At 41.4% G+C, this 13,996-nt stretch overlaps 1 protein-coding gene across 4 annotated transcripts in view; it reads left to right on the top strand.

Moving 5' to 3' along the window:
- PTPRR (protein tyrosine phosphatase receptor type R) overlaps window positions 1-13,996 on the top strand; it is a 154,580-nt gene that overhangs the window by 81,797 nt on the left and 58,787 nt on the right. For 3 of the 4 annotated variants that reach the window (XM_052774616.1, XM_052774619.1, XM_052774618.1), the window contains 2 exons: window positions 5,461-5,571; window positions 12,817-13,079. In XM_052774616.1, coding sequence (XP_052630576.1) covers window positions 5,461-5,571; window positions 12,817-13,079 — 374 coding nt within the window. The remainder of the gene's footprint in view (window positions 1-5,460; window positions 5,572-12,816; window positions 13,080-13,996) is intronic. The other variant, XM_052774617.1, reaches the window with a different exon arrangement.

The raw sequence follows: 13,996 nt of genomic DNA on the forward strand, positions 1-13,996 counted from the left end.
CTTGGTTGCCTCTTTCTAACAAGGCTTAGCTTAAACTAGACCCCCAACTGTAGAGGGTTAATGGTGGGGCAGGTTACTCTGTCCTGAGAAACTTTACCAAGATTATGTAGGAAAACCCAAGTGGAAAACTGAAGCTTTCTGCTTAACATCTCAGCCCATGTGGTACTACAGACAGCAAAAGTCTCAGTGGGTGTTGGTGACTGGAACTACATTTCCATTCATTCCAGTAATAATTTGCCAGTTCACATCTGCTGATCCATTAATCACGGATTGATCTATTTTCAATTCAATTGCCTATCTCAAAATTCATATCCTAGTTTCTTATTCTGCACTAGCTGAAAGAACAGGTTCCCTGTATGCCTTTGCTGTAGGAACCACTAAAGTCCTTTGCTTCCTGGTGTAGAACGGGATATGTACCTCTGGGAATGTGAAGATTTAATTTAATGGAGTCAGTGCCTTTTCAGGCATCCAGGGCAATGGCAATACCTACCACATGTCCTTTCTCTTCCAGTGGCCTATTGTAGTTGCAGCGTTTATTATGGTCTAAAGTTTGTGTCTGAAGTGGGATTGAGGATTGTGTTCTGCTCCATGGTGTGTATCAGGGCCAGGAGCGGCCTTCCCCAGAACAAACTACCAAACTGGTGGTGGGACTAAATTCAATGACTCAGGCAGTCCATTTATTATGGTGGGGGAATCCTGACTTCCTAATGTCTTTAAATTGTGCTCAGAGAAAAAAAAGAAAATACTGCTGGATTTCAGAGCTTAGTAGAGTAGAAGAGAACTTGAGGTGGTTTTGAATGACAAAAATAACTGAAGTTACTCTAAGTAAATTAAAGGTTACTGTCTTTTGAGAGATAAGCTAACTGCCAGCTGGGAAATGTGGCACTAAAGGAGAAATTTCCAGAGTTCATGCCAAAATTACGCCATCCCAAAATGTACCATTACAGCCTCCTTGCACAAGGCTTCTGTTGGTTGCCTTTGAAGTGTGTGATATTAACTTCTTAGAGAAGAAATCAAAGGAAGCAATCATGCACTTAAAGCCTAAAGAAACCGTAAGTCATTGTAGGGACAAGTGATCAAAACCAATAGCTTTAGAATTTAGAAATTACAACAGCCTAGACCGACAGAAGCACCCAGGAACAAAGCAGAGCACAAGGACGTGCTCCTGTGATCAGGCAAGGCAGACGTAGCGTTACACCTGCACGGGTGCACCCAGAGCACCGCAGCAGGGACCAGAGCTCTGCAGACCGGCCAGCTTTGACATGAAATCACACCACTTTATCGCACATGCGTGTAAGGTAGAGTCTTTGGGGAGGCTTGGTCCTGGGAGATGCTAAGTGGCTATTATCCACTGTCCTGGGAGTCTGAGAGGTCACCCACGTTCCTGCATGTTTTCACTGGGGGTGGAAGTGATTTCTTGGCAGACTTTCCTAACCTGCCTTAGCTAACATAGTTAAAATAGCAGAAAAAACCAAAGCAACTCAGTGTCAACTTCGATGAACCCTTTTTCATCTGAAGTTCGATCCCCAGCTCTGTGTAAGCTTTCCTCTGCACTCAGAACTACAGCTTGCCATGCTTTCATTAGTGTTACAGCCCAAGGAACTAATTGGGGTTAACTGACCCAGCTTGCAAATCCACCTATTTTCCAGTGAAGACTAACCTTTCCTGGCAGCTCCCGATACCTTGGCAGGATCTTTCAGTCACAGATTTTACAGTGACTTCTTCAGGTCAATGTCTCTCTTGGTGTTATCGAAAGCTGGCTGCTTATTTTACTTGTTTGTAGAAATAATCCACTAGTTTTCCATAATAAGACCAGAAAGGCCAGAGAGGATTTTTAATGTCTTTTTTTTAAAAGAAGGTTTATAAAAAATCATTTTTCTAAACACATTTATTCCAGTTCAGAGCAAAGCAGATACCTGTGCCAGCACTCTTTGGTAAGGTTAGCGATAGCACGGGATTGTTAAGAATACATTGATTCTTCCCCACCTTGAATTATGCTGAACTTAAACTGTTTCAATTAACCTGCCTAATTCTTCCTGAATGACTTACCTGATTGTGGAGACTCCTTAGGGAATGGAGTCAAACACTGGGGGATGATGCTCTTGGTGATGTCCATGATGATGAGCCTTTCTCCCTGTAGCCAGGTTTGCTCTGGGACCTGAAAGTACCTGAGCTACTGGAACTCCCGTGCCATCCCACCTGCTCTGGTATTCCCCTGCCGTTATCTGCTGTGGCTTTTTGCAGCTTAGTTTGAGTTTATCTTCCTTCCCTCTGGTGGCAGTGGTACATTCCCACTCCTCAAAAACTATCCGAAAGTCTTAGTGGATTCTCAGGCAGGAAAAGGTTCCCAACTGAGTGAGAGAAATGCGGAGGAGCATCACTCAATTAAGATGCAGCACATGTCCGTGCAGGACACTCATTGCCCATGGTCGTGGGCAGAAGTCCTCTCTTTTTTGCTTCTTCCCTAGCATTTAGCCATCCTGCGAGCTTGTTTCCTGGGCGTCAACAATTTGTAGTGAGCGTGGCAGTTGCTATTCCTCTTATCAGTTCTCCCAGACCGAGGAACAAAGTTCTGAATGAGCAGCACTGACGTTTCAGAAAGCAATTCCTTATCGTGGGCGTGAGGTGACTCAGTTACTGCGGGTCACAGCCTCTTCTGTCATTAGGGAGCAGCTTAAGCAATGATTCTCCTGTCCTGCAGTTAGATCTGAGGGAGAGATTTCCTTGGTTAGGTGAAGGTGCTACTAAAGTGTTTCAAAATGGGGTGTCAGATACGTTTAAATTGTGGCATACATTTTTTGACCCTTTTTACAGCATTTGTTGATATTCTTTGAACTTTATTTTTAGAAAGACAAATCAGGGAAAGGCGCATCCTGAACACATGTACCATTAGACAGACATCATGGAGATTAATTCTCTTAGACTCAGTTACGTTATACGATGTCTATTATAAAATATTTTAAATGTTTTGTGACACTAATGAATTACACTTAATTTAAGCCTCGCACCCATTGAGTCAAAAATTCCTTTTAGATCTTCATTTACTTTTTAACGTATTTGTCCTTTCAGCAAAGAGGTACAAAACCCCCCCATTTCCTCACAAAAGGTCAGCATGGCCGATTCTCCTTCAGCTCCTGCTTTTTATCTAGATTTCCTCCTGAGAGATCTGAAAACACTGGAAAGCCATCAGGTAACCCACCCAGGGTCAAACACTTAGTTTACAGCTAATGGGCCAGAGCTGCAGCTGCTGCTGTCGCCATGGGATTCCCATGGATCTCAACAGGAGCGGTCCTGAGCGCGGAGCAGCTGCAGATTCGGGCTCTGAGCCAGTACTGGGACCCGAGTCCTATGCCGTGAGCACGGCAGAATAACCTTGCTGTGCTGAGGTAGCAGATTGCACGGAGAGCTGCAGCCCGTTAGAGTGGCAACACTGTTTGAATACGTCTAGGAACAATTTTTGCAGAAATATCTGGCAAGATTTCCAGCTTATCTTTGAAAGCCCTGTTTTTTAAGTTGCTCACTTAACACCAGACTGACACTTATAAACCTTGTTAAACTGTCAATACCTGCAATACTTTTAAGCCCAGATCATGAAACACTGTGTGATTACGCACACACATACAAATACACTAATTTTACAAGGTCTCTTTCTGTAGTTTAGAAGAAGGAGGTAAAGGATTTCCATTCTGGTCCCTAGACCTATGACTTCCAAAGAAAACTCTTCTTTATTATGCTTTCAGTTCTAAAGCAGTCAACTTGCAATTATATACATGCATTTATTTTAGCAAGCAAGTCTCTGTAAATTAACCATAGTACCAAATCCTTCTCTAAATGTTTGCGTTTTGTGGCAGTGTGATCTGTGAATTGTCTTGGATCTGCACTGACTTGAATCTGCATTTTCCTGGCCCTTTTCAAAGCAAGCGGGGCACAAACCTGTGCTGAAAGGAGGACCATGAAAACTATGTTGGGATCCAGCATGGAGCAGGTTTTTGGCAGCTTGTCTTCTCTTCCCCAGGCCATGATCTCCTCCTCCTCAGCAAGCTTTTCCCCATGCATTCAACTTCATCAGGACTTTTTACGTTTGGGAGACTGATGGACACAAGGAGTTTGCTTGATGTATTAACTGTTCAAAAGAGCAGGCTAATGGGTGGCTAAGCAGACTTTGGAGCATGAAGTACCCATGTAAAGTGCTAGAGGGTCCTTGCAGTTACACAGGTCTGGTGAGCAGCCACACATCTTTAAATGGAGGAACTCTTTCCTCTGTGGAAAACTCCCAGTCCCCTTACACAACGTCCCCAGAGAGGAAAAAAGGCCACCCTGAGGTGGGAAGACAACTCACTAGTTAAATGAGAGATTTAATTAAAGCCATTAGGGAATTTCAGCAAAAGGGAAACACCAAGACCTTGAACATTTATGGTGGAAACCAGAATTTAAGAAAGTCATTTTTACTCAGTCTGAGTAAATACACAATTGAGAAAAGAAAAGCAAGTAGCTGAAAATTGGGAGAGCAATGTCTACTGACCTGCAGTCGCGGAAACACAAGATGACATACTTTATTCTAAATAATATGTTGCAGTTAGACTGAGGGTACATGTACCCTGTTTCTACTACCAAATCTCTGTTTGGAAACATAGTGAAATTCTGGTAATTTAATAGCCCAACCAAGTCCCCACGCTGCAATAAAGCCAAAAATAAATGCTTTTACAATTACTATTATTTCATAATCCCCAGGAGTTCCCCAGCAGTGCTGGAAATTTTAGTGTGCACAGCTGTTTTAGAAATGTACTATCAGCAGGAACCCAAAGATAATGAGATTACTTTAAGCATAATCAGAATTATAGATAGATGGATAATGAGATTACTTTCAGCATAACCAGAACTTTTTACATATGCACACGTATGTGCGTGTGTGTACTCTAAAGGTGATAGTGTCAGGGCTTTCCGGCTCACAGAGGCAAACCAGCAAGTCACCTGCTCTTTGCTCCTGTGTCAAGTGTAAACAGTCCCGAGGCCGGTGCGTGGGTGCTGGGGCCGGCGATAAGCGCTGGGAAGAAAGCGGCAGGGCGAGGGGTTCCCGCAGCCCACGCTGGAGCGCTGCCCTTTCGCCTGATGGGCCAGGGAGTTTCCAAGAACGAGCGCGGGTCTTGTTTGCTTACCTTCAACCGCCCCATGACTCCTGCTGGAGGGTTGATTATCTCAGCCGCCACGGAGAAGGATTTGGATCGTCTCGCGTGGCGTTAGGACCCCTGGGTCGCCCATGGGCACAGAGAGCGCAGGTGGGGCGCCTGGCCGAGGTGGGTATGCAAACAGCGGCGTTCGAAGCGAGTGCCGTGTAGTGTGGAATGTGGGTTGTGACAAAGCTGAGGAGGGTGATTAATGCCTGACGAGAGCTATTTAATCTGCGCGCGCTACTGTGTAACTCTTTTTCTCTTCCTCTTTCTGTTTTATTGCTTAAAAAAGAAAAATGTTTTGCAAGGCCAGCATGAAGCTGACAAAATCTGGAGCAAAGAAGGATTTTATGCGGTTGTCATATTTCTCAGCATCTTTGTCATTCTAGTAACTTGTTTAATGGTAAGTTTCCTTTTTACCTTTTTTTGCTGTTCTTTACTTCATGCTTTTCTCAGTCTGAAGGATAGTCACACATTCTTTACGTGAGAGGTGTTTTCTCAAAGCTATTAAAGACTCAGCTACAAGGTAAGAGTTGGTCACTCTCATAATGCTGTGAAGCCAAACTTTGAAGAACCACATTTCTTGATATATTTTGAGTCCAATTGAAGACTGTAACAAGGAGGAAGCTGGAGGAATAAATAATGGGCTCTTAAATCTGCAGAGTAACTGTATAGTGACTTGAGTGATGACTTCTTGACCTTCTTACTAAGGTCCCAAGATCCCTGAAGTCATGTTAGCTGCCCGTATTTCAGTTTTATTGGATAGTAAAAACAACACCACATCGATACAATATAGTCAATGCACAGTTGTTAGAGTGTGTGTCGGTATTCACATATCGAATATACAAATTTTAAACTGAAATAACTAGTAAGTACATAAAGGAGTGATCACATTTTTGAACAACTTTGCCATTCATGTTGTATGAGTTCGGTGGCCAGGTTTCTGGGCATTAGACATACTTATAATATGCTGAATATGAGATGTGCAAGGGTCACACAGAAGATGAACAACACTGCAACACCACTGACTTCCATAGGGTAATTTTTGCATTTTTTCCAGTGTTGCATCTCACATGTTTTCCTTCTCTGAATTGTATATTTCTTCTGTGGTGCATAAATTGAAGGGCTTACTGAATTCTATGACAATTCTCAGCGTTTATGAACACATAGTATCTTGGAGTCTTTTGAGATATTTTTCTTTCAAAAACATTTAATTTTCTTTAACTGAGATGGATTTCCCACTTATAACATTAAGGTGGAAAGAATGTTTAATCTGAAGATATTAATAAACAATCATATTTATAACAAAATCTTATTTAAGATTTTGAAGTCTCCCTAAGATTTGAAAAACACTTAATTTTCTCACAAAAATCGTTGCTTTATATGATTTCTACTTCCTAGTCATCTCCATTTCTCCATGCCATCTCACTCAAAAATAGGAGGGTAACTCTAGAAGTACTAACTTTTACTCAAACTTTTTACTTCAGAGAAGCGGACATTTTGGTCATTACTGACTGTTTAACTGGAAGGGTATAGAAAATGCTGTCTGTCCTTGTCCTGGTACTACACAATATTTTCATTAATTATTTGGAATGCGTAGATGGTATTGGGAATTGTAAGCATTGTGGAGGACAGTATCAGAACTGAAAATATTCTTAAGGTGCTGGAGAAAAGATGGGAAGTAACAATGCTGCTTGGCAGGGACAGGAGCTCTAATTGTGCATCAGTACAATGTAGGAAATACGTGGCAAAGCAACAGTTCTGTAGGAAAGGTTCCAGCAGTACCGCAAGAGCACATACTGAATTAAATGAGTAACATCGCATTGTTCCAAAAAATACACTTGCCCTGGGATGTAAAATGAGGATATGATCTCTAAGATCTGCATTCAGCTTGGCTCTGGTAATAATTTGGTTATAGTATCGTGTCTTACTCATTCTCTGCGGTCTCTTTTGGGTACCACACTTGTGAAAAATGTCAGGCAATTATAGTAGGGAGGACATACAAGAGTGATCAGAGATACAGAAGACATGAAATAATTTGGTTTATTTATGACAGAGAAAAGGAGAGCAAGGAGAAACATGATAGTTCTCAAACATGGAAATATTTCAAAGGCTGTGGTAAGGAAGAAGATAATACTTTCTCCACTGGGGATAGGACAAGAAACACATTTTTTGAAAGGGTGATATGGCTGACTCATTAGAAAGAACTTTGTTATTGCATGGGTCACTAGACATCTGTCAGGAATAGTTTGGGTGTAGCTGATCTGGAGTTAGGGCAGAGGTAAATACTGGTAGACAACTCGAACTCCCTTCCAGACGGATTTCCTATGATGCTGTGGTCTTTTCTACAGGCATTCCCCTTTCGGTCCCCTCCCAGGTCCAACCTGTACCTTTACTTGTGCTTTACGTGTGTAGGCTGTGTAAATGGACACTGTCTCAGATTTTGCCAGGACCAGCTGATACACGGAGTATGTGCAATCTATAAAGCTAACAAAGGGCTCACACTGTTTTTCATCCCACTTTATGTGTGTCAGAGCGGCAGATTTATGAGAAGTAGGAATTCAGTATTTCAAATTCAGCCATTGCAGCCTATCAGACCATTCAGCTTTGGCGTAAGGCGTTAGGGCTCGTCCTAAGGAGCTTTGGCTGTAGCAACCATGAGAGCCCCAAAAGGCAGCCTCTTTTTTAAAGCTCCAGGGTAGGCACCCGTTTGTCCATAGGTAGTTATTTGCAGTTTAGAGGGTCCAAAAGCAGAAAGCTTAGCCTGCATCTATAGATGACTTGGAAGTGTCCTTTAAAGTGTGGAGCAGAAAGTACTTTAAGTGATGATCATGATGATCAGCCGTGCTCAGTGTAAGGCAGCTGAATTGTCAGTGTTACTGCTTTGTTCTGTGTAATTTCTAACAGAAATTGTAAAACGTGCAGTCTTGTCTCTTAATTGGGTTTTACAAATCATGATGCTTCCCTGCGCTGAGAGCGCACTGTGCATTAACAGCTTTTAGGCTGCTTCATGCTTCCTGGAATTTAACGAATATCTGGCCTCTATACATAAAAATCTACAGTGCAGAGTATTGCTAAACAGTGTAAGACAGCAGCACATGCGCTAAATTCGGACTTGTAAATTGTACATCTGAGGTCATTTTAGGTATTTACTCAGCTAGTCCTTGTTGTCGTGGTATGGGAACTTCTTGCATCCCAGGAGCGATTCATTGTATGTGGAAGCCAACACACAGCTCGTTGCTATCCTCATCATGGGCTGACCATGGGCTCACTTCCACTGGGAACACTGTACATCATTTATCAAGTTTGGCAAGCAAAGTGCTAAGTAAGAATAAATATTTTTAGCACTCCTTTGTGTAAAACAGGTCTCTATTTTTTATTTTACATAGACAGAGTAATAACTGACCCATCACCAAATTTACTAAATAACATGATATTTGACAGTGGGTTAAATTATTTGCTATCATATTTCTTACTAATTTTGCCTGTTTTAATAAACCAGTATGTTTGCATATCCTTTTTTTTTTTTTAAAATATGTATGTATAAGTATCTCTTGAGTCATCTGGAAGTATCACCTTCAGATTATGAAATATTTGTAGCTAGTTGTGATAAGAGGGTTTCCTAAATGTTTTTCTTTTTCCCACTAAAAAAAATCAAAAAGTAGGATTTTTTGATTTAAAATAATTAAACACATGACCTGTGAAAGATGTCTCTGCTTATAGCAGGGGGGTTGGACTTGTGATCTTTAAAGGTCCTTTCCGACTCAAACTATTCTATGAATCTATGATTCCATGAATTTTGTCTTGTCAACAAATTGTGAGGATCTGAATTTTTACTACTGTCTCCAGTGTTTTATGAGTTATGAACAGTTATCTGATGTTTGGGGGAGATAGTTACTTAAATATTTTTTCAGCTTCATGATTGTATTTTGGAATTTCTTTAACAAGAGGGATATTGAATAACAAAAAATGCATTCCAGCATCAAGTTTTCACATGACCTATCTCTTGTTCTTAAACTTATGAGTTTCAGGATTCATAAAGTGGTGCAGGACTTCTGAAAGCACTTTGATTATAGAATATGTACAACTAACTAATATCGGCCTATCAACTTCAACTTCTGCCAGTTTAAAGATTTAAATCAAAATTAACAGTATGTATTTTTACCATACTGCAAGAGTGCTTAAGCCAACTTGAAATTAAGGGGTTTGTCTATAAACCAGCCCTAGACTGTCTGAATTCTTTTATTCTGCTTCTATAGAACTTTTTATAGTGCGTTCAAATCATAGTATCCAAATGCCTCCCAGTAATGCATCAAACAACACGACTAACACCTGTCATATTTCTGTTCTTTCATCCCTTCCTCAGGGTTTGAGGGAAATTTTGTTAGCCAATTCTTCTCATGTATACACATGTATGATAGTTCTGCTCATGCAGAGATACACACACAGCCTCACACACATGTTGGTAAGTATTTGTTAGAGAGAACGCTTTTAATTAGAGTGAACTATCTTAATTTCCATGGTTTCTGGGAGATTTTACTATACAGTCCTGGGTGACCTAAATATCTCTAGGCAGATGAGTTTTCCTATCGCTGCTCCACATAACCATTGCCAAGATCTTTGTTCTGGAGACACAGTTATCTCATTGGGATTTCCTGTCGATCTCTGAAGATGAATAAAAGCAGTTTCCACTGGTATTTTGAATGGGTAGTGTCGTGGTTTAAGCCCAGCCGGGAACTAGGCACCACGCAGCCGCTCGCTCACTCCCCCCAACCCACCCGAGTAGGGTGGGGAGAATTGGAAAAAAAGTAAAACTTGGGGGTTGAAATAAGAACGATTTAATAACTAAAGTAAAATAAAATTTAATACTACTACTAATAAAATATAATAATAATAATAATAGTAGTAAAGAAAAGGAATATAATAAAATAAAATAAAGAAAGAAAGAAAGAACAAGAAAACCCCAAGTGATGCACAATGCAATTGCTCACCATCTGCTGACCAGTGCCCGAGCAGCGATCAGCCCCTCCTGGCCAACTCCCCCCAGTTTATATACTGGGCACGACGTCCTATGATATGGACTATCCCTTTGGCCAGTTCGGGTCAGCTCTCCTGGCCATGCTCCCTCCCAGCTTCTTGTGCCCCTGCTCGCTGGCAGAGCATGGGAAACTGAAAAATCCTGAACTTAGGATAAGCGCTACTTAGCAACAACTACAGCATCAGTGTGTTATCAACATTAGTCTCACACTAAATCCAAAACACACTGTACCAGCCACTAGGAAGAAAATTAACACTATCCCAGCCAAACCCAGGACAGGTAGGTAGGAGGTACTGGCCAAGCTAGGGTGTAACATCTCAGCTTTCCTTGGCAGAAATCTGAGCAGAAATATAAAGAGGTAATGCCATGCTGTCAGCACCTTGTCATTCTTGCATATAAGCTCAGTCAAAGAGGAGGCAGAAGGAAGAGTTATTTTCCTTTTGGACTGTGGCTTTGAACCCTAGGCTTAATATATGAAAATATTACAGGTATCCCGCCTTGTGTGTCCTGGAAAATAGTGCTTCATGTTGTTCAGTTGCTCCATGCCTCTTGATTATCCTCACAATGAGTCTTCTGGGGTATCGGTAAAACTTTTCCTAATTTAAGGGCTTCATATCTGTTTCCATCCATACTGACAGATGTGTTTAAACTGATTTGAAATATGAGTACGACTAAGTTGTTCCCTTTGCAGAGCTTGGTGATTGGGTTGATCACTGTCTTTTTGGCCATTTCTGTTTGTTTGACTTTCACCTGGAATTCATTAAAAACATGATGGCCCTGACCACACTTTCTGAGGAAAGTGTATTAGCTCTTAGATCAATTGTGGTTCTTTAGCTTTTTTTCAGCTTCTGCTGGTGGCAGGCTATCTTTTTTCCTAGGGTCTAATAATAGAGTATTAAAAAGGACATGAAATAATACTCGTCCAGGTTTTTGAAAGTCAAAAACATAATTCCCTGTGTCTCCAAGGGATAAAACTATGTCAAAATATATCAGTGGCAAGAAGGTAAGGTTAACACTGTCATGACTGTGGGTTACCAGAAACAAATGAGACCAAAGCAATCACTGGAAGAAAAGAGGGTTAAAATATTTCAAGCCTCTGTTTTATCTTTACTGATACCTGTGTCCTTGCTTCACAGTAGGGCTGGTGTTTTTCTGCAGAATGATGGCAAAGAGCAGCTTATCTTATCCATGCAATTTAATTCTAAACTCTTGTGAACGAACAGATGGTTTACGTAGCTAAGTCTTGTTTAATGGGTGTATTGCTAATGACATTAGGTCAGTTCCCAGCTAAACCTCTAATGCTAATCCTTGAAAAAACAAACCCATCAGATATACCCAGTCTTCACTGGAAAGCTAGGGAGGGATAGATCTTTATGCGGTGCTAGTGAGGCAACAGCTGTCAAAGAGCTTCTGACTTGCAGGGGAAAAATGCTTTGGTCTAGGCTTTGTCTTTATGGCTTTGCAAACCAGGGTTCAATTGGAATGTTTTACAGCAACCGATAAAGCAGAGTAGAAGGTATAAGGGTGTCTGCAGACACTTTCAAAAAGCTGTGTAAGTGCCTTTCACCCACCTCCACACACAGTACTCACAATAGTAATTCTCCTAAGTGTCATAGGTTGTAAGGCACATTTTGAAAATGACACAACTACGGCTCAGAAATTGTTTTTTGCATTCCTCTGAAGAGAGATAAGATGTGTTAAATAGGCATAACACAGGTTCCACTGGAGTGACATTGCTGAGCACACGCTGCCCATCAGCCCTCGCCAAGCCGGTGTGCAGCAACGTCAGTGTGGAGTTCGGTGGAAGAGGATCGGTATAACTTCTGAAAAGCTTTTGCTGCAGATACCTGACATCCAAGTTCGTAAGCAATAGGTGGGCAGAGAATCCTGGCATTACAGTATGTTCAGACGCCAGTGTCTTGGTAATTGTAAAACACACTTTTCTGAACGGATGTTCTAAATAGCTTCATAGGCCGTGCATCACATCAGATTTATTCCAGAACAGGTTATGTTTCTCTGAGGAAATTGAGGGATATCCTTATCCTGAGGAATATTTCAGAGTAGTAGCAGCCTACCATTACAAAGGTGGCCTAGTAAAGTTACTCTGTTCAACCATCAGCTCCATGCAAAATGAGTAAGAGCTTTTAAGAACATCTGCCCTAAACCAAATTGAGGCTGCTATAATTAGAGACATGTACCTGGATATATCATGAGCATCTATTTTATTTTGTGCCATTGTCTCTCTTGTGTTAAAATTCTTACATTTTTTTCTACAATTACTCTGTTTATCAGTATTTCCTTCTTCACAGTGTCTTTTGTAACTGTTTTCCATTCTATGTTATTTGCCTCTTTAATAATACAACTGATGGTATTACAAATAATTACTGGCTCACAATGAGAACTGTTAAAATCCCTGCTGCCCACGTGTACACACTGTGGTTTATGTAATGGAAATATTTATCCCGTTGTGGGAAACGCCGAGTAACACAACTTGTGGCTTACCTTCTAGGAATGAAAGCCACGTATAGCAATCTTATCCAGCATTTGTGATACTTTCCTTGCCTTGTTTACCAGGGACTTGATATTGGGCTTTCCTCTTTATTTCTGTAGGTTCTGTACAGATTAAAGGAGAAGATCCAGTTGTCACTGAGACAAGAGAAGGAAAAGAAGCAGGAGATCCACCTCTCGCCCCTTCCCCTGCAGACATCTCAGTCCGAGTATAAGACCACCAACAGCATGGTCCAGCCTGAACAGGCTCCAAAGGTTGTCAATGTTGTAGTGGACCCTCAAGGCCAGTGTGTTCCTGAGCTCAAACCTCCTCTGTGTGCCAGTCCGTCTCCTTTCAGAATGAAACCTGTGGGGCTCCAGGAAAGGTAGGATGGCGCCCGGCGCGTTCAGCATTTATTCTGCTTTGTTACACTCACACTGCATGATTTCATATGTGTCACTTCTGTCAACGAATGGGAGACTTTGCCATACGGTCATCTGAGAAGTGGCATTTTGGTGTGTTAATATCTACCTCATGGGTATTCTCTCCTTTCCTTTTCTTTTCATATGAGCAAAGGTCCAGAAGTTTGGGCTGAGATTAACTGCAGTACTGGAATTCTTTTGCTAATTTGTTTCTTCCACTTCCCAACAATTACTCCAAAGAAATAATTTTTCATTTTCCATTGATTTTTGCCTTTTTTGATCCTGGAGTTCCTGGCAGAGGGCACAAGGGCTGGTTATGTTTTGTCAGCAAAGGACATTCTCATTGTCAGGGCATCCATAGCACATGGGAAACTCAGAAGGAAGAAATATTTACACCAACTGACTGCATTTACCAATCTCATACCGTGTTTCCATTATCACCTTTAGATAATATTTCTTCTTAAATCCAGCTTCCCATGATGATCAGGATACAGTCTAAGGTCTACAGGCTTTACAAAAAAGATAAATAAGTGATTAGTAATGAAACCGACCCTTGTGTGCAGCAACTCGAAAATACTTGGTCACCAAACCTTGCCACTCATTCTGCCTTTCAAAAACTGGGCCAGTGCTCTTTTTATAAAACTAGTTTTTCTTCCCACAGGAGAATGCACACTGACATCTGTCTCTCCTCTGCTAGAAACCTATATAATTTTCTTGCCTGCTGGCTGCAGGCCGCTTTCATAAAGCATCAGTGCTCTGAATAACTAACGTAGCATGCAGCCGTGCAACTGAACTCTTCTACCCCGGCACAGACGGTAAATGAAAGAACAGACGCCACACAGATATGATGGGGAAATCAGAAAGAAAAGGAGACCAAATG

The sequence above is a fragment of the Harpia harpyja genome, chromosome 23, assembly GCF_026419915.1.
Source record: "Harpia harpyja isolate bHarHar1 chromosome 23, bHarHar1 primary haplotype, whole genome shotgun sequence".
In the NCBI taxonomy this organism is placed as follows: domain Eukaryota; kingdom Metazoa; phylum Chordata; class Aves; order Accipitriformes; family Accipitridae; genus Harpia; species Harpia harpyja.